The 24,969-nt window shown below is 57.0% G+C and overlaps 2 protein-coding genes across 7 annotated transcripts; both read left to right on the top strand.

The window, feature by feature from the left end:
* On the top strand, positions 1-24,942 carry ZNF385C (zinc finger protein 385C). 6 transcript variants are annotated; one of them, XM_069481438.1, is made up of 8 exons: positions 1-250; positions 18,125-18,270; positions 19,854-19,964; positions 21,369-21,534; positions 22,779-23,069; positions 23,537-23,733; positions 24,093-24,203; positions 24,706-24,942. In XM_069481438.1, the coding sequence occupies exons 1-8, from the start codon at positions 1-3 to the stop codon at positions 24,940-24,942; spliced, it is 1,509 nt and encodes a 502-aa protein (XP_069337539.1). The 6 variants fall into 6 exon arrangements, with proteins under 6 accessions (XP_069337539.1, XP_069337540.1, XP_069337541.1 ...); XM_069481439.1 differs by having other exon boundaries at positions 18,122-18,270; positions 21,375-21,534; XM_069481440.1 differs by having other exon boundaries at positions 18,122-18,270; positions 24,093-24,188.
* On the top strand, positions 13,766-16,667 carry C9H17orf113 (chromosome 9 C17orf113 homolog). Its single transcript, XM_069483081.1, has 2 exons — positions 13,766-14,308; positions 15,183-16,667. Exons 1-2 carry the CDS (start codon positions 13,766-13,768, stop codon positions 16,665-16,667), a joined length of 2,028 nt encoding a protein of 675 aa, XP_069339182.1.
* Positions 24,943-24,969: the final 27 nt, after the last annotated feature.

The raw sequence follows: 24,969 nt of genomic DNA, 5'->3' as shown, positions 1-24,969 counted from the left end.
ATGAAGCGGCCACTGAGCCCATCCCCCCCAGGTGAGAAGGAGCCCCCCACATCTGGAGCTGCTGAATGCCCCCCTCGGCCCCCAGAACCACCTAAGCCCAAGCGGGAAAGAAAACGGCCATCGTACACGCTCTGCGACGTCTGCAACATCCAGCTGAACTCGGCAGCCCAGGCCCAGGTGCACTGTGGGGGGCGGGCCCACCAGAGGCGGCTCCGGCAGCTCAGCTTGGGAAAGACCCCCTCGGGGCCAGGTCAGTGTGGAGGGGCACTGCTCCCAGAAACGTGGTCTGGGCTTGATCCCAGGGGAGGATCTCTCTGTCTGGGCCCCTCTGAGGCGCTCTGGGTCTGTGGCCTCCCTCTGTGGGGTCTTTTGGGATCAGGACTCTGAAGTAGCATTTCTCCAATTTGGAGCCCCCTGGCAGGGACAGTCTTTCAGACAAGGGCCTTGCCTTCAGGTGTGCCAGGTTCTTGCTCTGGTCTCTGAAGGCCAAGGTCAGCAAGGTGCCCAGCACTCCCACTGAGGGATCGCACGAGGCCCCTCTCCCTTTGCTGCTGGACTCCTAGCCAGGACTTCTCTTCTCCCTTGCTGGGTGACTTTGCAGAGGTTTGGCTGTGAGCACTGAAGGGGCAGCTGGCTGCAAGGCGGACTTCCGGGAAACGGATGAGTGCACCCATGAGGGTGATTGTGGCTGACAGGCACGGAGGGGCCGTGGGGAGATAGGAACAGCCCGGGCTGCTGGCTGCAGGGGACACAGTTCCTAGCCAGGCCTGGCGTGGGGAGGTGGGAAGGGTAGGAACTTACCTCTGTTCCTGGGGCGGCCTCTGGAAACCTACCTTGCAGCCCAGGTCGGTAGCTTTGCCAGAGGCTACGCTCTGAACAGACACTCTCTTGCGGGCTGCCTGTTCTTCTGGTGATAATCATGGGACACCCACTGTCTCCTCCCCTCCTGGCGGTGGAGAAAAATAAGATCCAGTCTCCCCACTCAGCATCTGCCCCAAGACTGCGTCTGTCTTTTGGGTGGAGACAGACATGAAAAGAGCAGGGGGGTGTTGTGGTTTGTGCCACATGGGACGTACCCCCAGGGGCACAAAGGTGAAAGGGCAGTTCTACCTGGGGGCACCAGGAAAGTCCTCCTGAAGGAAGGGGAGCCGAGCCTGGAACATAAGTGAGGGGAGAAGGGGCATTCCAGGCAGAGGTCACGGCTTAGGCAAAGGTGGGGAATAGCCTGGTGGCTGGGACCAACTCCTCCACCCAAGCATTTAGGGCTGGACACTGAGGCTGTGACTCTGAGCAAGAGTACGTCTGACTGGTGGATGTTTCTGGAGCGTGTATATGTGTGTCTGGATTCAGGACTCACTCATTAATTCATCAAATATTTATTAACTTACTAGGTGCCAGCTGCTGTTTGGGGGTGTCATGTTTTTAAAAGGCGTCATATCTGCCTGTCAGGAAAGAGCTGTCAGAATAACTACACATGGAGACAAGTTCGTTCTAAGATAATAACAGGCTTCCTAGCGGTGGGTACAGGATGCTTCAAGAAGTCAGAGGAGGGAGAGGTGAATTGACACAAGAAGTCAGGCAGAACCTCAGAGAAGTGACGGTTGACGGTGGACATTGTAGACGGACAGGAATCCCAGGCAGGGAAGCCCTACAGCAAACACGCCAGGGCCTGAACGCGGGTGGCTCTGCAGGGGCGGCGAGCAGTCATGTGCTGGGCATGCGGGGAGCATGGGGGAGTCGGGGGGACAGCAAGAGCCACCTGTGAGGGCCCTGCCACCAGACTGGCTTTGGCCTTTGTTCTGAAGGCGATGGGCGGTTTGAGCAGCAGTTAGTGTTTCTAGACATCTCTGCCGAGGGGGAAGGGTGAGACTTGGGGGGACATGAGAAGGAAAGAGGGATGGGAGGGAGAAACAGATTCTGGACCTTTCTGTAGCAGAACAGTCAAGATGTGGTGACTGACGGGACGTGGGGCCTGCGGGGGAGGGAGGTGGCCTGGATGGCTCTGGCGGGGGCTGTGCTGTGGACGGCAGCTCCATTATCAGAAAGGGGGCGCCAAGAGGGAAGCAGGACCTGAGGCCGGTGTTGGGCAGCGAAGGCCAGGCCTGTGGCCCAGGGACGTTGCCCAGCCCTTGCTCCCCTCAGAACACAGGGTCTTCAGGCCTTACTTCCTGGGCACTGGGCCCTGTGGCAACAGCCCCTCCCTCACCCACCTCACCATGCCAAGGTGGAGGGAGCCCATGGGGGGTAAGAAGAAAAGACCACAGCTCACAACAGGCTGCAGAGGGATGGGGACCTTCTGCATACCTGGCTTCCTGAGTACTGGTTGGTTTGGGGTCTCCAGGAGAGGCTGGGTGCTCCAGTCGAGATTATTATTATTATTTTTTTTTTTTTGAGACAGAGTCTCACTCTGTTGCCCAGGCTAGAGTGAGTGCCGTGGCGTCAGCCTAGCTCACAGCAACCTCAAACTCCTGAGCTCAAGCAATCCTCCTGCCTCAGCCTCCCGAGTAGCTGGGACTACAGGCATGCGCCACCATGCCCGGCTAATTTTTTCTATATATATTTTTAGCTGTCCATATAATTTCTTTCTATTTTTTAGTAGAGGTGGGGTCTCGCTCTTGCTCAGGCTGGTCTCGAACTCCTGAGCTCAAACGATCCGCCCACCTCAGCCTCCCAGAGTGCTAGGATTACAGGCGTGAGCCACCATGCCCGGCCCAGTCGAAATTATTAAATCGGACCTATTAAGTCATTGTCCATCCCATCATCTGTCTGTCCATCACCTCCCCCTCCAGCCCTGTGCGGCCTGTGCAGGACACTAGGACACCCACTGGGTCGTCCCCGGGGCGGGGAGGCAGACACGGACTGGTAAGAAGGTGCTAGCAACTGCCCCTGAGGTGGGGGTGTGGTGAGGGGAGGCACGTCAGGGCTGCCAGCTGTCCTGAACGCCTCTTCCAGCTTTGCCCGTGCTGGGGACTGGGCCAGTGTGCCCCTCTCCACAGAGAGCAGAGAGCCTTAGGGTGCAGCTGAGCAGGTGTTGCCCTCCTTGGGGCAACGTGGAGGGAGCCGCACCTATTTCAGGGAGGCTTAGGCTACGTGTGAGGAGCCCTTGACACTCGGCTTTGTTCCTAGACACTCGCTGTCCAGGCTCTATGCTACACTGAGACACGAGGTCTCAGTCCTGTGGCAGCCGGGAGGGGCACTTGTTCCCTGCGAGCTGTCACTTCGATTAGGGGCCCGTGAGACTGGAGACTTCCACAGTGACAGGCAGTCACAAGCAGTGAGGCAGGGACCCTCTCCTGCCCATGTCCCTGAGGCTGTCTGCGGGAGGGAGATACGGAGGTGGGGGTCGCTCTTCCTCTCCAAGCCTCCTCACCTATGCCCGAGGCCTCCTTCCTCAGCCATGCCAGGCTCCTTGAATTCTCACTCCCAGCCCTGAGAGAGCCTGGAGTACCGCGGTGGCACGGGATGGGAAAACAGCAGGCTCGCCATGCTTCCCCATGTCCCCTCCTCCAGGTACTTCCCCATGTCTGTCTCCCACACAGGAGGCCCATTCATCCTTCAGGAATGTGTGCTGAGCCATCTCTCAGCCCCCAGCCCCTCCTCCCAAGGGGGATGTAGGCACCTGGAACCTCCCCCCAATAAGGCTGAACTCAATGACCTATTGATCAGCTCACACACACACACACACACACACACACATCCCTAAACAACTTTGCATGGTCCTCCAACATCTGCAAAGAGAGAAAGGTTTGCTGGCTGGACCCTCCTAGCTCTAACCTCTGAAGAGGGTGCTGGGCCAGCACAGGGTGTGGAGGGACAGCTTGGCGAGGAGCCGCAGCCCACCCCCAGTCCCCCACATGGAGCGCCTACTTGGGTGCTGAGCTGTCTACAAAGCACTTGCACGTGCAGGGTGGCATCCCCTCCCCCCTGCCATCCTTGGAGTGATGATGGCATCAGTCCTCACTTTACAAATTGGGATGCTGGTGCTCAGAGAGATGAAGTAACATACCCAAGGCCACATAGCTGGGTTCAGATTCCAGGTTTCTGACTCTAAATCCTGTCTCACACCACCTACCCCCACGCCCTGCTGAGGACAGCAGCAGATATTAGGAGAGACTGAGCCATAGCGTTTTGGCAGTGGGCAGGAGGATGGCCCAGAGAAGACAGGCCACTTCCCAGCAAGAGCATTCCACAAATGCTTGGGCCCACGGCCACTCCTCTGCCCTGTGCCCTGGTGTCCTCAACTGAAAAATGGGGAGATGCCAGCCATGTCCTGCCCCCGTAGGCTGGCTGGGAGACAGTGGGGGGAGGGCTTCCTAAAGCCAATCAGTCTCTCCCTTGTCTCTGGGCAGGACCAACCCAGCCATCGATGCAGAGTGGCCCACCCCCTGTCCCCAGCATCCATTGCAACATGACACTGAACACCCACCAGAGGGGAGAGAAAGGGTTTTGGTGAATGACTTAATGACTCTGGCTTGCTGAAATGGCCAGAGGGACCTGGGGTGGGGAATGCAAGGTAGACACTATGGGGACAGCTGCGGCTGTACCAGATGTCCCTGTGCCTTTCAGCGGGAGGGAGGGTAGCCGTCAAAGTGGCAGGTTGAGGCCCCCCTACTCTGCACCCGCAGAGCTCCTCTAGCTCTTGTTCGAATCAGTCCCTCCATCTCTCCTGGTCTTTGTGGAAGCCTCTGGCTGCACTCTGGGCCCTGGAGATCAAAGACCTTGAGCTCAGGTCACGCCTGAGTCACTGGCTTGATGAGTGCCTCACCCCCCACTCCCCGCAGATGGATTAATTTCAGTCCCATCAGGATGCCCGGAAGCCCTCTAGCCTGTCCTCATCCTTCAGTATCTCCCTGGGTTGCTGGTTCCTCCTCACTCACCCACCTCGCACACCCGTCCTGAGGCTTTTGGGTACGTGTTTCAAAGAAACTGTGCTCCCCAGGCCACTGAGAAGTTCTTCTTGCAGTCTAACCAGTGACTCCTGCTGCTACTCTTCTTTGGTGGCAGGTGATGGAAGTGACCCATGCTCTCCCTGGGAGCCCATCGCATCCCCTCCCCCAGGCATGACCCTGACCATCAGTACCCCCCTCCCCCGGGACCCACCAGGAAGAGCAAGGCTGTCTGGGTAGAGAATTAGGGGGCTTAGTTCAGATCACTGCCCTCTCAGAAGACAAAGATTCCGTCTGTGTCTCTGGGTGGGTTAATTAGCTCTGGGCTTGAGTTTCCTTCCTCTCCCCGCACAAACAACTCCTACCCCCCAGAGCCCCTTCCTAACAAACCTGTTTTCAGGAGCTGCTGCTGCCAGCCCTCCCAGACCTTCTTTGTGGTTGGGGTATTGGCTGCTCCGGAGATTACAGGTTATTGTCTGGTGGAGACAGGATGCTGACGGGGTGGAAGCTTGGAATGCGAGACTGGATCCAGCTGTGGGTCGGCTGTCTCCTTCCCCCAGCCCGCCCCCTCCCAGCCACCAGGTGCTCAGGTGAGTAGAGAGCCAGCTTTGAGGAAGAAGAGGGGGAGGAAGGAGCAAATGGAGGAGAGAAGGGCTGGGGGGCTGGGGTGGGGCAGAGAGCGGTGTCAGAAGTTCTAGCTGATCAGATGAATACCCCCCTTCCTGGCATTGGGGGTCCAGGTACTGGACTAAGAGTGGCATGACACCTGGACTCCCTTCCCCTGTCCTCATGGCCAGCACTCTGTGATGAAGCCGTAATACCTCTCTGAGCCTCAGTTGCCCCTTCAGCAAAAGCAGGTAAAGATAAGGGGATGGTTGGCAAGGAAAGAATGAGTAAGGCTTGCAGCAACAAGCCCTGGGGCAAGAGAGCAGCAGGAACCTTCTGGCAGGCAGAGAAAGGGCCAGCAGCACCTCCTTCCCTGGAGGTCTCTGGGGAAAAAGTCCACCCTTCGCTTCATTGTAAGACGCACTAGGCAGGGACCCTCCAGGAGCAGGGGGTCAGCGGGATGCTCCCTGATACCCTTCTCGGTCCCCATTCTCCACATTTGCTCCACCCTTCTACCCTTGGGGAAGGACATGCCCGGGCCGTTCCACCTGTGACTGGCATGGGGAAACCAGGGAAGGAATGGGCAGCTCCTTCCTGGCAAGAGGAGACAGGGCACAGTAGCGATGCTGCTTTCCAGGCAGGACCAGGAGTCCCTCCCTCTTGCCCTCCCCTCCTGTCCCTCACATCCCCCCTTCCCTCTGTCACTCTGGCTGGGTTTCATCATTTGCTCCTAGCTCTGCGCTCCGCGGTGCCTCCGAAGGCAGAGAATGCTCTTGGGTGAGTGCTGAGGACGCCTGGGCTGGGGAGTGGGAGTGGGCTTAGCCAAGCGTGGTCCTCTCCCCTCTTCCCAGCCCTGTCCTTTTCCTGCTATTTTTGGCCCCCAAAAGTTGTCTGCCGGTAGCCAGGTGACTCTTGTACCTTCTCCTGGGTCCAGGACTGGGTGGGGAAGCCCCCACTCTGGCTGAGGACAGAGGTGGAGGGAGGGAAAGGAATGGCTGGGGAGCTGGAGGTCTACCCTGCAGGAACCAGGTGTGTTGTACATCTGGGCAAATTTGCATCCAGGGAGCCTGAGTCAAAGGTGCCTTGTATAAGATCACACCCTCAAGGGCTGCTAAGGGGCCAGGGGAGGGGGACAAATCTGAAGGGGCTGAAGAGGGAGCTGCTACTGCAGCAGGGAGAGAGGCAGACAGAGGGAGGCAGACAGAAATCAGGGTGGGCTCCTTCCTGAGAACCAGCCACCGCACGGGGTCCGCATGGATGCCCCCGCTTTATCTGTGGTCTCCCGCTCACCTCTTCACACGGGGGTTGCCTGGCCTTTTGTGAGGGAGACAGCCCATCACCCTTCACGGGAGGCAAGGGCCTGGAGCCGGTGAGGCTAGCGGCAGAGTTTCTCTTGTGACCAGGCTTTGGGGTTTTCCTCCAGCTTAGGGGGGATCTGGAACATCAACACATCCTGAGTGCTGGATGATGGTTGGAATCCTAATGGGGGGTGGGCAAACAGTGGGTCTCAGGTCAATCCCCACTCCCGGCCTTTGGCTTGCTCTCTCCCTTGGACTGCCATTTTCTTGGCAGAGTTTGGTTTTATCTGTGATAGAAATGGCAGTGTTATTATTTGAGGTGTGCTGTGTGCATGTGTGCACCCTACCGTCCGTCTGCCCTGTGACTCTGGGTTGGGGTGGGGAGAGGGAGCGGGATAGGGAGTGGGAGAGAAAGATTGCGTTTGGCTATATGCTCTTTTAAGTCGGATGCATTTAATTTTGTAAGGGCAGTGTGTAAGCACACACCTATCTCTGTATCTGTGTACAGATCTTTGTGCACTCGCATCTATCTTTGTGAAGGTGTGTGCTGCCACAGGCCTTTGCTTCATATTGTCTGTGCAGGCGTCTGCAGGGGTCTGCATGTCCATGTGCGTCTGTCCCTCTGGGTATGTGTGTGTACAGTATGTCTTTGTCGATCGTGCCCATCTGTGTATACGTGCATGCTCATGCGTGGCCAGTGTGGGTATCTGTCTGTCTTGGCATGGATACCGCCTCCATATGTGCACACGTTAGTGTATGTGGAATAGAATACAAGGTCTAGCTGGAGAGACGTATGTATGCTTGTCCTTGGTGTCTGTGTCTGTCACTGTCTGTGGGTGCCTATGGGCCTCAGGGTGTGTGTCCCTGTGTTCTTGTGTGTGTGTGTCTTTTCCAGTTGTGGCAAAACAGCAGGACATGGTTTCCCCAGATCCTCTCCGCTGGGTGGCAGCCAGGGTGGTGTTATTTCATAATGTGCCTGCTCTGTGCCCCTTCCTCAGCCTTGGTTGGACCCCTGGGGTCAGCCTCTTCTCCTGCACTCGACTCGGTCTGGTTTGTTCATATGTTTGACCAGAACCAACAACCCACCCTCTTGAGGCAGCAGTCCAGTGAGCTGAGGATCCTGGCTGTGGACCCCGGCCAGGTTGGGAAGGAACTGCTCCAAGACACTTAGGGTGGCTGTTCTGCTGCAAAATACTATCAAAGAAGACCTACCCCCCACTGGACCCTCTCAGGGGTGTAGAATGCTAGACCTGGCAGGCTGTAGGGTGCCATGCTGGGGCAGGTGTGGAGGCTGCATCGTCACCCTTCATTTGGGTGTAGCCTGGAGCCAGGCCACACGTGTATGCGCACGTGCTATGACTCATGCAGCATCCCAGCGGCCCTGGGGCCTGGGTTCATGGTGAATGTCAGAGGCAGACGGTGGGTGGCACAGAGCAGTGCTGCGTGAAGGATGCTGAGGAGGCGTTCCCTTTCAGTGGTTGCCGGGACCTCAAATCAATGTGCACCCTAGGCCTTGTACAGGAGAGCAGTGTCCCCAATTGTGAGGGTGCTGGAAGGCATTTCTAGGTGACTTTGTGCTTCCTGGAAGGGGAGACTGGGTCACCAAGTATGTTGGCATCCCCCCTGATCCACAGTGGCAGGCCCACCCTCTCTGCAAATGGCCCCACACTCAGCACCTCATTTGATCCTCAGACCCATTCTTGTCCTGCCCTGTCGTCCTCTCTGGCTGTAATTCCCACTTCCCAGATGAGGAAACTGAGGCCACAGCTAAGTGTCCAGTCCAAGGCCTTGGAGTGAAATATAACTGGAGCTCCATCTCAGGCCTCTGGACTCCAGGCCTCCAGGTCGAGGAGGGTCAGGGTGCTCACACCCCACATTCCTCCTGCAGGGAACCCATCCCTTCTCTTCACCTCTGTGGGGAACCCAGACAGGGGCAAGAGTCGCCTGTGCACCTGAGGTGAGGGTTCTGGGAAGAGGTCGCTCCAAGCTCCCTCCCTCCCTCCCTCTTTTCCCCATTCTGTCATCCCCATTACAAATAACTCATTAGACTAAACGCTGGGCTCAACCTCCTCGGGGGGGCTCCCCACTAGGCGGGAAGGTCAAAGCTCCCAGGATCCCCGCAGAGCCTTCCAGCTTATGGCACTGCCCACTTCAGCTCCACCTGCACCTTTGCGAACCTGCAGTGCCCTTTCAACTTCCCGATGGCTCTTTGCTTTGCCACCCCACCGCCTGGAATGCCCTGCCCTTGGTAAAATGTCACTTATCCTGCTGTGAAACCTAACTGACTCGCCCTGCAGACCGTTAGCTTGCCTCCCCCCTCCTGGGTGACCCCAGAGCACTTGCTTCCTAACTCTCAGAGCACTTCGCCGCCTGTAGCCACCACCCTCGTCTGTCTCTCACGACTGTGAGCGCCTCTAGGAACCGCGGGTGGAACGTGAGGACCGAATGAACTCCTGCGGTCTAGCCTGAGTCGCTCGTGCTGCAGCGCGCGGTGGCGGAGGCTGAGGGCGAGGCGGGCGGGAGTCGCGGCAGGTGGGCACGGCCAGGTGAGCCCCGGGGACGCCGCCTGCCCTGCCCGCGACCCCGGCCCGCGCGGGCTGCTGGCGCCTCTTCGCCCCCGTTACCGCTAGTGGCTGCTGTCGCTCAGTGGAGCCCGAGGAGACCGCGGCCAGAGCGTCCACCGCCCAAGATGGTGGCTCCCGTGTCTCCGTGAGTGTGTGCGGGCGGGGCGGGTGCGCGGGCCGGGCGGGCGGACGCCGCGTGCCGCTGCCGGACCCAGCCGAGGGCTCCGTCCCCACGCGCCCCCCAGAGGAAGTTCCCCAGCCCTCCCCGTCCCAGCCCCCGGGAGGATGGGTGAGGGGGTGCAGGGGAGCCCCATCTCACCCGGGCGGCCAAAGGAGGGGGCGCCTACTCCGCCCGGAGCATGGACTCCTGTTAGTGGGGTCCCCAAGGAAGGGGGCCCAAAAGAGCCAGGGGAGAAGGTTGTGGACCCCCATACTGGGGCCACATCAATAGTGTTCAAGGCTCACCTGTTGAGGTGGAAGGGAGGAGGGGGAACAGACCAACACACAACCACCCAGGGGCCCTCAAGTTGTGCCCACTCCCATCCAGCTGGCCAGGGTCTGAGACAAGTGTGCCTTCCTGGTCAGCCTTGGTCACAACTGAACCTACGTAGTCATGTTTTATCCACACCTCACTCCACCCCGCTTGGTTCCCTCAGGTTGAGGTGGGGGGAGTGTCATGGATTTTGACCTGTTTTTTTAGAGCAGCTCTGTCCAGTAGAACTTTGTGGGATGATATAAATGGTCTCTGTCTGTGCTGTCCAATACAATAGCTGCTAGCCACAAGTGGCTATTGAGCACTTGAAAAGTGGCTAGTATGAGTTGAATTTTAAAATTCTTATTTAATCCGAATTAATATAAACAGCCACATGTGGCTAGTGGCGGCTGCCTTGGACAGAGCACGTTTAGAATCTCCTCCGTCCAGTGCTCTGCCTACCTACTCTTTTGCTCTGCTGAATGGGGCAGGGTAGCCAGCTTCTAGGTAGATGGAAGGGAACTGACAAACTTCCAGAAGGGTATCACCTTGGTCCTGCACCCCCCACCCATTCTAAGATCCTTTGGGTAGTGGGTGGGATGAGGTCATAGGATCACAGGATCTTGGGAGGAAAGGATGCCAAAGGCAGCTGTTTAAGCACCCAACATGTGCTCCCTTGCTGTCTCTTGGTCACTCACTGCCCAAACTTTGTGGAGAACCTGCTGGGTGTCCGGCACTATTCCCTGTCTGCAGTCCAGACATGAAGAAGTTAGTTACCTTTCCTGCCCGCAGGGAACTTGCTTGAGGGGCGGGGCAGAGAGGGGAGGAAGCAACAGAACTAACAGACATAAGCAGAGATTTGTAAGCTGTGGGGTGTGCAATGGAGGGAACAAACGGGAACAGTGGCAGAAAAGAAGGGGACTTCCTGGCAAAGGACAATCAGAGAAGCCGCCTCTGAGGAAGGGATGGTTAAGCTAAGGCCAGAGGGGAAATGGAATAGGCCAAGTAAAGTGTTGGGAGGGCAGGTGGGAACATTCTGGAACAAGGGACATCACATGCTAGGGATGAGAACCTGGCACTCTGGAGGAACTGTGAGAAGGTTGGCATTGCTAGAACAGGAGGGAGACATGAGTGGCCACCAGAGAGGTCAGCATCCCTGTCACTTGGCAGACCTCAAAGGGATTCTGGCACTGGCCTTAGATGAAGGTGTGGTGGAGGGATTTTAAGCAGTGTGTTTTGAAAAGCCTGCTCTGGCTCAAAGGCGGGCAAGAGTGGAAACCCAGAGTGCCATTCAGAAGCAACTGCGTAAGTTCAGGCAAAAGATAAATGTGCCTTGGACAAAGCCACCAGGCAGCAGTGTGGCAAGAAGGGACATTAGAAGTGTGTTGTGGAGTGGAATCAACAGGTCCTGTGGATGGACCAGGTGCTGGATGTGGGGAGAGCGGAGGTCAGAAGGGCAGGTTTCTGGCCAGAGCCCCTGGGAAGGAGGATGGGTCTCATTTCTGGAGATGGGATGACTGGGAGGGAGCATATTGTCCACCTCGAGTTCCATCCTGTCTGGAGTTCCAGCTAGACAGGCCAGAAGGCAGCTGCATGGGGCCGTGTGGCACCCAGGCTGGGGCTGTGTATTTCAGAGTGGTCTGCAGAGATGGTTTTGAAATCTTGGAACAGTTTGTAGTTGGGAAGAGGAGGAGGAGATGACCTCCAGAGGCCGGGGAGCGGCTGACAGAGGGAAGGAAAACCTGGGGATGTGGGGTCTTAGAAGCCAAGAGAAGTGTGTCAAGGAGGGCGTGGTGAGCAGCAGCACATGCCATGCAGAGTCTGGGGAAGAGCACCCATGAGTTTCCCCTGCATCTGGCCGGACGGAGGCCTTTCCTTATATTGAACGGGCTGGCCCTGGAGTTCTCCTCATCTACCCTTGTTTTTTTTTTACCTACCCACTATGTGCCAGTTCCACACAGGGCACTGGGTATACACATCAAGTGGACAAGACAGAGTCACTGTTGTCTCAGAGCTTAGAATCGTCTAATCGACAGTCTCAGAAACAGGACATTCTTCCATGTAGCCACAATAAATCCTTTCCTTCTGTTAAACAACTGACTTTTACTGAGAAGCATCTTAATGCCCAGCCCAGTACAGGGACTTAGAGATGTGACAATGAGCAAACGTGGTCTCGGCCTCCCCAGAACCTAGTGCAGAGATACATACAGGATGCTCGTGTTCACCATACTGCATTGCAGAGGCGCATGCACAGGGAACTGTGGGACTAGAGGACAGGCACCAGCCCAGGTTGGGGGAATCAGGGTGGCAGAGGGGATGCCTGAGCTGCTGTCAAGGAATGAGTGGGAATTAGCCGGGGGAAGAGGAGGATAGGGAATCCTGGGCGCTGAGGATGAAGGCAGGGACAAAAGCAACAGTGTGGTGTACGCAGGGAATGGTGAGCCTTTGGGGCTGGTCAGGCAGACAGGAGTGGCAGGAAGCTCTGGACGTGTTCAGAGGCCAGGAAGCGTCTTTTTGGTGCATGGTGAGGTGTGTGGACTTCGGCGGTGGGGTATGGCTGAAGAGGTGGAAGCAAGGGGGTGACACAGTTGGATCTGGGTGTGAGCTTGCTCTCACTGGCTGCTGGGGATGGTGAGGGAAGTGGCCGTGCAGAGACAGAGGCAGCTGCAGTATTCAGGTGAGATGGTGAGAGCCCGAACTGGGCCAAGGCTGGGCAGCTAGGGAGAGAGGTGGTGGAGCCCAGGGTCTCAGCGTGGCCTCTGGGGTCAGGAGGATGTGGGTTCTAATTCTGCCTCAGCCACTTACTGCTTTTGAAACCTTGGACAAGTCAGTTAAAGTCACGGGGCCTCAGTTTCCTCCTCTCCAAAATGAGGATAACAGCACCCACCTTGGTCTCCTTGTGGTCATTGTAAAGTACTGGCACAGGGCCTGACTCAGTTCACACTCGCCAAATGGTACGCTGCTGTTACCAGGAGGCACGGAGAGGAGAGGACAGGGTGGAGAGATAATTAGAAGGTAGAGTTGGCAGGTTTTGGTCAATGGCTGGACGTGGACTTCTCGTCCTCAACTGCCCATCCTGGCCTGGGGAGGTGGCGGAGTGAGGGAGGCAGAGGCAACCAGCTAGCTGCCCTCAGTCTGGGGCCCGGCCCCTGGAGCAGCCCCCGGTCTGGGCCACCCTCCCCAGGACCACACTACCAGTGTTGTGCGTGTGCGTGCGTGAGTGTGCACCCATGTGTGTAGGGAAGGGCGCTCTAGAGAAAGCAAATCCCGTTCCTCAATCCCATGGCTTGCGAAGCTCAGCCTTGTGCTGACTTCCTCCTCATGAAATCGATGACTGTGGGGTGGAAGCACCAGTCATCCTTTGGGCTGGGTGTCAGGATGTCACATTTTAGTCCTGGCTCAGCTACCAATCGCTCGTGAGCCCTGAGAACCACTATCTGTCTCCAGATTCAGTTTCCCCAGCTATAAAACGTGATTGTGTAGATGGTACGAGTCTTTCCAGCTGAGTTCTAAGAAGCTTCAGTAGTCAAAGCTAATCGATGCCTTGTCCTGGGTGGAAGACCTCAGAAGGGGCTGGGGTTCCCACACCTCCCGGCTTTGGATAACACTGTAGGGCCCTATGCATGACCCCTCCCACTCCCAATAGCCCCTAGCTGGGGAGGGCTCTGTGGACAGCATGCACCCTACTGCCCACCTAAACCGCCCCCTCCACGATGGACCCCTAACACCTCTCCCTTGTCTCTTTCGTCTCCAGTCTCCCGCCGGCAGGAATAAACTTTCCAGGCTAAGTTAGATAGATGGTCCCCGTTAACCTGACGGGCTGCCCGCCTCCTGCCTCCCCACCCACTCCCTCGTCAAGAGAGCTGCCTGTGGTGGGGGGAGGCAGGGGGCTAAGAGCATTTGGGTGGGGCTTGGGGGTCCCCTGCCCCAAGAGCAGGAATGGTGCCCCCTGGGAAGAAACCAGCGGGAGAGGCCTCCAACTCCAACAAGAAGTGCAAGCGTTACTTCAACGAGCACTGGAAACAGGAGTTTACCTGGCTGGACTTTGACTATGAGCGGAAGCTGATGTTCTGCCTCGAGTGCCGCCAGGCCCTGGTGCGGAACAAGCATGGCAAGGCCGAGAACGCCTTCACAGTGGGCACCGACAACTTCCAGCGCCACGCCCTGCTGCGCCACGTCACCTCAGGAGCCCACCGCCAGGCTCTGGCTGTCAACCAGGGCCAGCCGCCTTTGGAGGGCCAGGCTGAGGGAGGAGGGGCCAGCCCAGGCCTGGCTACCACCCCCACCTCCAGGGGCATCAAGGTGGAGGTGGACCCAGCCAAAGTGGCTGTGCTGACCACTGTGTACTGCATGGCCAAGGAGGATGTGCCCGACGACCGCTGCTCTGCCCTGCTCGAGCTGCAGAGGTTCAACCTGTGCCAGGCGCTGCTGGGCACAGAGCATGGCGATTACTACAGCCCCAGGAGGGTGAGGGACATGCAGGTGGGTGGCAGCCAGAGGTACATGGAAGGGCTTGGGGAGGGAGACAGAGCCACGTGGGAACAGCCCCAGCATGCCAGGCCCCTAGGCAGCAGCTGGGGGCACTTCATTCATACCTTCACCCTTCAGAACCTTCACTGAGGGCCTACTATGTGCCTGGCACTGGGCCAGCTACAGGGGGTACAACTGTGAAGAGGCCAGACCAGGCCCTGTCCTTGTGGGACACAGGGACACTCTTCTCACTACCTAGGCCAGAGGTTGCAAACTGGCGGCTTAGGGGCTTGCTTGGCCCACAGATGTGTTTTATTGGTTTTCACAGTGTTTTTGAAAAACTCAAATTAGTTTCCAACTTTAAAAAATCAGAAGAGGCTAGGTGTGGTGGCTCACATCTGTAATCCCAGCACTTCGGCAGGTTGAGGTGGGAGAATTGCTTAAAGCCAGGAGTTCAAGACCAGCCTTAGGCAACACAGCGAGACCTTTTCTCTACAAAAAATTTAACAGCCAGGTGTTGGCAGGCTTTTGTAGTCCCAGCTACTTAGGAGGCTGAGGCAGGAGGATTGCCTGAGCCTGGGAGTTTGAGGTTGCAGTGAGCTATGACGATGCCACTGTACTCCAGCCTGGGTGACAAAGCAAGAACCTCTCTCAAAAAAAGAAAAGAAAAAAAAAAAAAAAATAGAGCTGAGAAAACTGAGGTTCAGAGAGGTGAAGTGACTGGTACAAGGTATCACCACCAGTAACTGGCAAAGCCAGGACTGGTCCCTAAGTCTGTCTGACCCCAAGGCCTGTGCTCTTTCCACCACCTGGCACTGTGTGCCTCCCCCTCTCAGGACAAACTAACTCTGTCCTCTCTCTCTCTGTCTCTCCCTGGCTGTCCTAGGTGGCAATTGCCAGCGTCCTGCACACAGAGGCCTGCCAGCGCCTGAAGGCATCCCCGTATGTGGGGCTGGTGTTGGACGAGACCAGGGACTGGCCCGAGTCCCACAGTCTGGCCCTGTTTGCCACTTCGGTGTCCCCCTGCGATGGCCAGCCTGCCACCACCTTCCTGGGCAGTGTGGAGCTGCAGGAGGGTGAGGCCACTGCTGGCCAACTCCTGGACATCCTGCAGGCCTTTGGCGTATCTGCACCCAAGCTGGCCTGGCTCAGCTCAAGCCTCCCCAGTGACCGCCTGAGGAGTGTAGGCCCCCAGCTGCGGGCCACTTGCCCACTCCTCATGGAGCTGCACTGCCTCCCTGGCCGGACAGACCCTGAGCCCCCTCCCTACCTGGGTGAATATGAGAGCATACTGGATTCCCTCTTCCGCCTCCATGGTGGCCCCAGTTCCCATATGGTCCCTGAGCTCCGGGCAGCATTGGACCTTGCAGCTATTGACTTGGCAGGGCCCCGGCCAGTGCCCTGGGCCTCCCTGCTGCCTGTCATAGAAGCTGTGGCTGAGGCCTGGCCTTGCCTGGTGCCCACCCTGGAGTCTGCAGCCCCAGCCTCGCCTACGGCTGGGGCACTGGCCCTGGCCCTGCGCCAGTTCACCTTTGTGGCCTTCACACAGCTGCTGCTGGACGCTCTGCCCTCTGTGCAGAAGCTCGCCCTTGTCCTGCAGCCAGAAGAGCCGGACTTGGCCTTGCTGCAGCCCCTGGTGATGACGGCTACAGCCTCCCTCCAAGCTCAGCGCGGCTCAGGTGGGGCCCGCCTCCAGGGCTTCCTGCAGGAACTGTCATCCTCGGACCCTGACTCGGGCAGCGGCCGCTGCACCTACCGTGGTGTGGAGCTGCTCGGCTACTCCGAGGCTGCGGTCCGGGGCTTGGAGCAGCTCCGGGGGTCTTTCCTGGACTCCATGCGGAGGGGGCTGCGGGACTCCTACCCCGGGCCCTCGCTGGACGCCGTGGCCGCGTTTGCGGCGATCTTCGACCCCCGCCGCTACCCGCAGGCGCCGGAGGAGCTGGGCGCGCACGGCGAGGGCGCGCTGCGGGTGCTGCTGCGCGGCTTCGCGCCCGCCGTGGTGCGCCAGCGGGCGCTGGGCGACTTCGCGCTCTTCAAGCGCGTGGTGTTCAGCCTCGGGCAGCTCGGCCCGCGGGCCCTGTGCGCCCAGCTGGCGTGCGAGCACTCGGAGCTGCACGAGCTCTTCCCCGACTTCGCCGCCCTCGCCGCCTTGGCCTTGGCGCTGCCCGCGGGCGCCGGCCTCCTGGACAAGGTCGGCCGCAGCCGGGAGCTGCGGTGGTGGGGGCAGAGCGGGGTTGGGGAAGGCCGGAGCGGCCACGTAGTGAAGATTGCAGTGGATGGGCCCCCGCTGCATGACTTTGACTTTGCGCTGGCTGTGGAGTTCTTAGAGAGTGGGTGGGGGGAGGGGCTCCTCGGGTCGCAGCTCACCTAAAGGTGGCCACCTTCTCTCCCCCCAGCTAGCCTGGGGCCCTGGGCACTCCAAGGGCCAAGCTGGGCCTGACCGTGCTAACCCCAGGCTGACTTAGTAGCTATGGACTCCTTGGGCCCTGGGGCCACCCACCTGCCTTTCACACGTTTCCTCTGCTGGCAGAGCACTCGCTCTGTCTGGTGGACTGTGGAGGAAGGGACTGGGTCCAGAGGGGCCTGGGCATGTGGGCAGGAGGTGCTAGGGTCTGGGGCACCCTAAGTCACTCCTGTCATTTGCGGAGTTGGTGAGAAGTAGCTCACCCTTTAATCTTCTGGACTCGGCCCAAGTTTTGGCCCCGGAAAAAAAGATGGGGGTTCCTGGTTGGAGGGAGGAAACCTGGGCCTCAGGAACTGACAGGTGAGGAAAAGGAGACCGCTCCTGACAGCAGCTCTTCTCTTCATATGTGACTGGGGAGCGCCATACTTGTTTGTGACACACAGCACAGCACCCTCTCTGTGCAGAAGCTAGTGAGTGGTTCAAGGGCACAACGGTTCAAGAGAGGTAGTGGTGCCCTCCCTCCCCTCCTTACCAATAGGCTGCCTTAGGGCGTTTCTATATGCGACAGTGGATGTAGATGTATAAATCTATAAATGTAAAATAAGTCTATCCTATCTTTCATAGCATTAACACACAAAAATCTAAAAGGACTTTTTTTGATTTTGCAATGACAAGGGCCAAAGAAGTCCCAAATGGACTGAATTTTTTGCTAAGTTTTTCTTCCTCAAAGTCTGGTTGCTCTCCAAGTTCCTAGCTCTCCCCTGCCCACGCCTCAGACCGTCAAGACCAAAGACTGCAGAACCACAGTGCGGTACCTGCTGCCTCTGGGGCCTGGCCTCGGGCCTGACTGGGGAATCTGTGTTTATTTGTCTCTTGAGGAAGTGGTTTTGGCCCCACCAGAGCTGGGGATCACATCCCTTCAGATCCCATGGGGTTCCCATTCCCGCCCGTCCGCCCTGGCTGTGAATGTGTGGGGATCTGGAGGGAGGGGAGGATAGTTAGAGTGGAGGGGAGGGGCCTGGCCTTTTCCCTAGACCCCGGGGTTTGAGTTTAATTTGCAATAAAGTGGAAACCCAGCGCATCATGCAGTCTCCAATGTGGTGTGTGTGTCAGGGCCCCACCCTGAGCCCTCTGTCCCCTCTCTTGGCTGGACTCCCCTTGGGGGTTTGGTGGCCTGTTATGCTTTCTGTGTAGAGGCGAGAGGGTCGTCCTTCTGGGCTGGGAGCCTGGAGCTGTGGACTCTGCTTCCCCACCTGTGGGGAGGAGGGGCACAGAAATGGGGCCAATAATTGCCCTGGGTTTGGCTGGTGGCACTTTGTGAAGAGGGACAGGAGTCTGCCCTGGCTCCACTCCCGAGAAGCCCACCAGCCTCTTGTTGTGGCTGCTCCCCGTTTCAGACCCTGCCCTTCTTCCTCCTGCAGCAGGCCCGGCCTCCAGTGCCCCCAGCCCCCTGCTGGCCTCCCTGCCCCTGCCCACCCGGCCTCTGCAGCCCCCGCTGGACTTCAAGCACTTGCTCGCCTTCCACTTCAATGGCGCCGCCCCGCTCAGTCTCTTCCCCAACTTCAGCACGGTACGGGCCGGGCTGGTGGGTGGGGGCATGCAGCCAAGCTTGCGGGTGGGCAGAAGGTGGGCTCAGAGGGGCCAGCTCTCTGCAGCTGGGTCTAATCAAGAGCTCATTCTCCTCCTACATTCCCCAGTAGGACTAGGTGCTCCCCGAATAGGGACCCTGGGCCCTGCTCTCTCCTAGGCTGGGGAATAAGACGGTGTCACCGCTCTCTCCACCCTGCCATCACAACTACTGGGCCTACAGGGCCTGTAAACTGTAGGTTCCACTCGGGTTTTTGTATAGGGACTTTTGTGGAAGATCTGTGTGTGTCTGTGTGCAATTGAGGTGTGCCTGTCTGTTGTAGAGTGTCTCTATAGGTCTTTGTGTGTTATATGTGGGTGTGAGTTTGTATGTTGGTGTCCAGTGTGTGTGTTTATAAACAACCCTTTGTTCCTGGGTAATTGTATGTAATTAATATGTGTGCCTAAGTATCTCAGGATTTTTTGTGTCTTTGTGTCTTGTATGTATGTGTTTGGTGTATGTCCAACCTCTCTGGGCACGTGTGTTTTTGTGTGGTTTGTGGTCACGTGCCACTTGTATGCATGTGAGTGTGTATCGTTCTGCTTGTTTGTAAATTCGTAACTGCCTGTGAGCTTCTGTGCTGCGTGTCTTGTGCACTAGTCTGCCCATTTCCATGTGTGTAAGTGTGTGAATGACAAGTGCGGTATGAATTTTATGTCACCTCGCCGGCCTTGAGCGCCATGAGTGTTGAGACCTCTTTTATATTCTCAGGGAAGTTTCTGCACCCATGTGCTTCTCTAAAAGCTCTGTTTGCTTCCTTGGGAAGGTTTGGAAAGTTTCTCTTGACAAGTTCAGACAACAGCTTTTGGCCCAACCACCTAGGCCCCCAAGAAAAGGGACTGTAAAGGCTTGGTTTGGTAGGGAAAAAAAAATGACTGAAAATAAGGAAAAGAAAAAACACCCAAATTATTAATAATATTCCAAAGAAATGATCTGACTACTCAGGGAACCCTCAGACCTTCACGTGCTGCTGCCTGCCCCCCACCTCCCCCCACCTCCCCAGCCTGGCCTCATTCTCTCAAGAGAGCTTGTCAGAAGCCTCAGGCCCTGTGGCTGGCAGATCTGATGAGATAAGAGGTATCATCCTCCACCCCACAGGTCCAGGCCCAAAGGCCGGGGTTGAGGGGGAGGAAATTCCAATAGAAGGATTCTTTGTCCCCTCCCTGCCTCTCCTTGTGCCCAACTCTCTGTCCCAATGTTGTAATTCTTGCAAAGGAGAAGAAAAAAACTGACCCAGAGGGGCAGGCAGAGATGCCAGGGTGATCACCAGGACGTGGTTCTATTTCCCAAAATCCTGTAGGTCACTCTGGCCATCCCCCTGCCTCCAAACAGAAGCCCGGGATGACAGATAAAGTCAGCCAGGGAAGAGGCTGTTTCTTTTTCTGTCTAAAATCCACAGGACGGGGAAGTTCTTCCTAGAGGCTGACCTCAGCCCTCCCCAGTAGTCTTGAGTTTTGGGAATTTTTTACTGCCCCCACCTCCTGAGCCAACCCCAGGGTGATTGTGCCGTCCCACCCCCTTCACAGATGGACCCAGTGCAGAAAGCTGTCATCAGCCACACGTTTGGGGTCCCCTCCCCTCTGAAGAAGAAGCTCTTCATTTCCTGTAACATCTGTCACCTGAGGTTCAACTCAGCGGTGAGAGGGAGTAGGAGAGGCAGGCCTGGGGAGGGCTGGAGACTGGGCTTCCAGGGTCTTCCCAGGAGGAATACAGGTGACAAAGGGGCTGTGGTCCGTCTTTTCCGTCCTATCATCTCCTCTCTCCAGATTCCTCTGCCCCTTCCCTCAACCCTTCACTGCTCAGCTCCAGCTCCCTGGGACTCCATCCCCACTCCCAATCCCCCCTCTCCACCCCTACCTCCTGCAGTTAGGCCTCTCTCCTGTTCTGGATCTTTCCCCCACTCTGGGTCCCATTGGCCACCCCATTAGCTCCTGGTCTGGAGCTGAGTTCTTAAAGCACCCAAGAGTTTACAGAATGTGTTCATGCTCATCTGAATTATTTAATAGCTCTTATGACACACCTGTGAGATGGACAGAGGCACTATTATCATCCCCGCTTTTCAGATGGGGAAACTGAGCCTCAGAGAGGTTCAGTGACTTGCGTAAGGCCACACAGCTGGTAAGTAGCAAAGTGGGATTTGAACCCAGGGCTGGATGACCTTAAGGCCTGCATACTTTTTACTATTCTCTACCCCTAGCTAGAGGAGGAGCCTCATTTTGGCCTCCCAGGGAAGGTTTCCCTCTTGTCCAGGCAATCTGGGGTTCAGGCTAGGTGTCAGCAGGACTGCTGTAGTGAGGGGTCTAGGGAGGGGCCACGGGGGCCTGTCTTTCCTACATTTGGGAGTGGTGGGCTGGGGAGCAACAAGGGGGGACCCTCAGAGGGATGGCATTGATAGGCTAGATTTGGGGGTTCCCTCTAGGCTTTCGGGTTACATGAGTCCCGCAAGATAAGGACAGAGAATCTGCGCTGAGGGAGGGACCCTGTCTTCCTCATGTGGGCCCCTGGCATAGTGCCTGGGAAATAGGAGACTCAATAACTACCTGTTTAAAAATGAACAAAGGGATGAATGTTTTGGGTGCATATACCCCTAAGTGTGAGGACTGGTGTTTTCTCCATTTGTACATTTATAAACTTGATGATTAACATTCATCGACCATCTATTATATACACTAGGCCCTTATAATTCATGTTCCCATTTAATTCTGAAAATCCCGTGAGGTCAGTATTGTCACAAAGTTTGTGGGTGAGGAAATTCAGGCTCAGAGAGGTGAGGTGACTTGCCCAAAGATGCACAGCTGCTAAGTGGCTGAGTTAGAATTTGAAGGCAGAGGCTGCTTGCCTTGGAGCTCAAGTATGAGAACACATTCTGTAAACCTCGGGGCCATACACATGCTGTGATGATGAGGACAATGACAAAGATTTGCCCCTTGTGAGACCCAAGCCCTGCCTCCCTTTGGCCTGTCCCCCTGCTCAGCTCCTGCTTTGGATGGGGCATGTGGATTCAATGAATGAATGGTGACTTCATGCCCTCCTGTCCCCAGAACCAGGCTGAAGCACATTACAAAGGCCACAAACACGCCAGAAAACTCAAGGCCGTCGAAGCTGCCAAGAGTAAGCAGAGGCCACAAACCCTGGCCCAGGATGGGGCAGTGGTGTCCCCAACCCTGACACTGGCCAGTGGAGCCCCCGGAGAGCCACAGAGCAAAGGTCAGTCCTGAATTCTTCTCCACCCCCTCCCCGCTCCACTCTGAAATCTGGTTTCTGAAAAGGTGTTGAGAGATTTCTGCTTATTAATTTTGCTTGTGTTGGAGTATTCCATACATACGACAAAGGCACGTGCATCTACAGCTCGATGAATTTTCCCAGTCTGAGCATACCCTGATCAAGAAACATGTTCCCAGCACCCAGAAGCCTGCCTTGGGTCCTTCCCAGTCACCATCTTGCTGTGTTAGCTTCCTAGGGCTGCCATCACAAATGACTACAAACTGGGTGGCTGAAGACAACAGAAATGTTTTTTACCACAGTTCTGAAGTCTGAAATCAAGGTGTTGACAGGGTTGGCTGCTTCCTGGGGACTCAGAGGCAGAAACTGCTCCGTGCCTCTCTTCAAGCCTCTGGTGGCTGCGGCAGTCCTCTGCGTTCCCTGGCTTGTAGATGCATCTATGATCTCTGCCTCCATCTTCACACCACGTTCTGCCCTGTGTGCCTCTCTGTCCACATGCTCTTCTTATAGGGACACCAGTCACTGGATTAGTCCCACCCTAATCCAGCATGACCTCGCCTTAACTAATTTTATCTGCAAAGATGCTATGTCCAAATAAGGTCACATTCTGAAGTTATAGATGGACATGAATTTTGGGGGGAGATACTATTCAACCAACTACAGATCCTGATTTTTCTCTGCATACATCAGTTTCACTTGGTTTTGATGAATCAGAGTATGTAGGTTTTTGTTCCTGCATGTTCATCGACAGTGTCTGTAAGATTCATCCACGCTGCTGCATGTAGCTGCAGTTTGTTCTTTTTCTTTGCTATTGGTACTCCATGGCATGACCATACCACTGTTTTCAAAAAATTTATTCTTTTGTTCATGCCATTTGGATGGTTTCCAGTTTTATGCTAGTATGAATAGTGCTCTATGAACATTCTAGTGCATCTTTTTGGTGATTTCTGCTTAGGTAACGGTTAGCCAAGTAACTAGAATATCAGGGCTTTGAGGGCTTCCTGAGACTACTCTGTCCAACATTATAATTTCAGCTGGGGAAACTGGGGCCCAAGTCTTCCCAGTGAGTTAGGGGGAGAGCAGGGGCCTGGGATCCAATGCTGGTCACCCCTCCACCAGGGATCCCTGCACCCTACCATGCCACCTCCATCATCAGTGCTTGGAATCATGGTCCAGAGGATCATCTCAGGCCTCATACTTTCTCCCGATGCCTTCCATGTCCCCAGCAGTTCCTGCAGCTCCTCCTCTCAGCCCTCCACTCCAGCCACCAGTGACTCTGGACCCGGCACCCAGGGAGCCAGCCCATGCAGACCTCTTGGACGCTGCCTCCTCTTCCTCTTCTTCCTCCTGCCCGCCTTGCTCCCCAGAGCCTGGGAGAGAGGCGCCAGAGCCTGAGCCAGTGGCGGCTGCCGTGGAAAGCAGTGTGAGTGGGGAAGGCAGGAGCGAGAAGGGGCGCCTCTACTGCCCCACATGTAAGGTGACCGTGAACTCGGCTTCCCAACTTCAGGCTCACAACACAGGTCAGTGCCCCCATGAGCTGGAGCCCGGGGGAGGTGGGGGACAGGCAGGCCTGCGTTCCCGGGTGCTTTACTCAAGGACTGGGTAGCAGACGCGTTGTATGCAGCTGTTATCGGGCAGGCATGGCTGGGCCCTCCCGTTCATCCCTGGGGAGGGAGAATTGGGAAGAGGAGTCTGGGGTAGTAAGAACTGAAATTCACTACATTTCTGAAAGGTCACTCCAGAGAAGACAGGAGATACTTCCTCCGTCTCTCCTTAGATCAGAACCAGAAGGGATTGAAATTAGAGCAAAAGGGAAGCCGACCCATTGCGCTGTGAGAAGACCTTCCTTGGGGGAGGTTGGCATGAAGAGAAAAGCTGGGAGGAGAAATCCGATGTTGCTGGAGGGCAGCGTACCTGCAGGGCAGCCATGAGGCTGAGGGGCCCTTGCAGCCCTTCTGCACTGACACACTTTCTTCCCTCCCTCCAGGAGCCAAGCACCGGTGGATGGTGGAAGGTCAGCGAGGGGCTCCCCGCAGGGGCCGGGGCCGCCCGGTGCCCCGGGGAGGGGCTGGACACAAGGCCAAGAGAGTGACAGGGGGCCGGGGTGGCCGGCAGGGGCCCAGCCCCCCCTTCCACTGTGCCCTCTGTCAGCTCCAGGTCAATTCAGAGACTCAGCTCAAGCAGGTGGGAAAAATGGGGCCAGGATTGGGGTTGGAGCCAGGGGAGGTGGCCGCGGCAGGGCAAGGCAGGAGAAGAGGGAGCCTGGAGAGAGAGGGCAGGTAGAGCAGAGTAGGGAGGGCTGGGGTGGGGGCAGGAGTGAGGCCAGCTGGCCATGGGCTCCTTGAGGGTGAAGGCCAAGTCCTACCTCCCCTTCCCAGGGCCTTGCTCCTGGGAGCCGTGAGGGAGAGGTGAGGACCCAGGCAACGTGCTTTGAACGTGTGAGTAGTGGGTAGAGGAAAGGCGAGACAGTTGAGGATGACAGAGTAGTCTTGGGGTCCTTGGGCTTCCTAGTCTTGTCCCCAGTCTATCTGTCTGTTCATTAGCACATGAGCAGCAGGAGGCACAAAGACCGCCTGGCGGGGAAGCCCCCCAAACCCTGCAGCCAGCACAGCAAGCTGCAGAAGCACGCAGCCCTGGCCGTGAGTATCCTCAAGGTATCTGTCTCCAGGCAACAGAGCTGGGACCCGGGTGGGGGTGGGAGAGGGTGGGCTGGCAGGGGGGTCCAACTGGGGGCGGGGCAGGAAGGAAGCTGCCCAGCTCAGAGGCAGAGAAGGAGCTGGGGTTGGGTTTTTGGCTGACTTGGGATCTGCCCAGAGGAATTTCCGCGGAGGCGGGCTTGGGTAGGAGCTGGGCTGGGGCAGGAACCTTAGGGTCCAGATAGAGGGGTGGGCGTGCTTCTCCTAGAGACCATCCCCACCCCACCCGCACCCTCCTCCCTTCTCCCACCCTGAGATTTTCCTCCTTCTGGTCAGGAAGACAGGTGGCAGAGAAAGCCCTTTGGAATGAATATTGGGGGTGGAAGGGGAGGAGGATTTAGGTTTGGAACTCTAAAAGGCACGTTTTTCCTGCAGCAAAACACCAGAGGATGGGGCCCAGGGAGGGGGTGGGATTTTCTGAGTTACAGACTGTGTCCATTCCTTTTTTTTCCCTGTGTAGTCTAAACTGGCCTTGCAGAAGCAACTCACCAAGACGCTGGCAGCCCGCTTCCTACCCAGCCCACTCCCCACCACAGCCGCTGCCATCTGTGCCCTGCCTGGGCCCCTGGCCCTCCGGCCTGCCCCCACAGCAGCCACTACCCTATTTCCAGCTCCGCTCCTGGGCCCAGCTCTGTTTCGCACCCCAGCGGGAGCCGTCCGCCCTGCCACGGGACCCATCGTCTTTGCCCCCTATTAGCCCTCGTGGGGAGGCCAGGGCTGAGTC

Source organism: Eulemur rufifrons, chromosome 9 (genome assembly GCF_041146395.1).
Source record: "Eulemur rufifrons isolate Redbay chromosome 9, OSU_ERuf_1, whole genome shotgun sequence".
NCBI classification, from domain to species: domain Eukaryota; kingdom Metazoa; phylum Chordata; class Mammalia; order Primates; family Lemuridae; genus Eulemur; species Eulemur rufifrons.
This window is presented reverse-complemented; position numbering and strand designations above follow the sequence as displayed.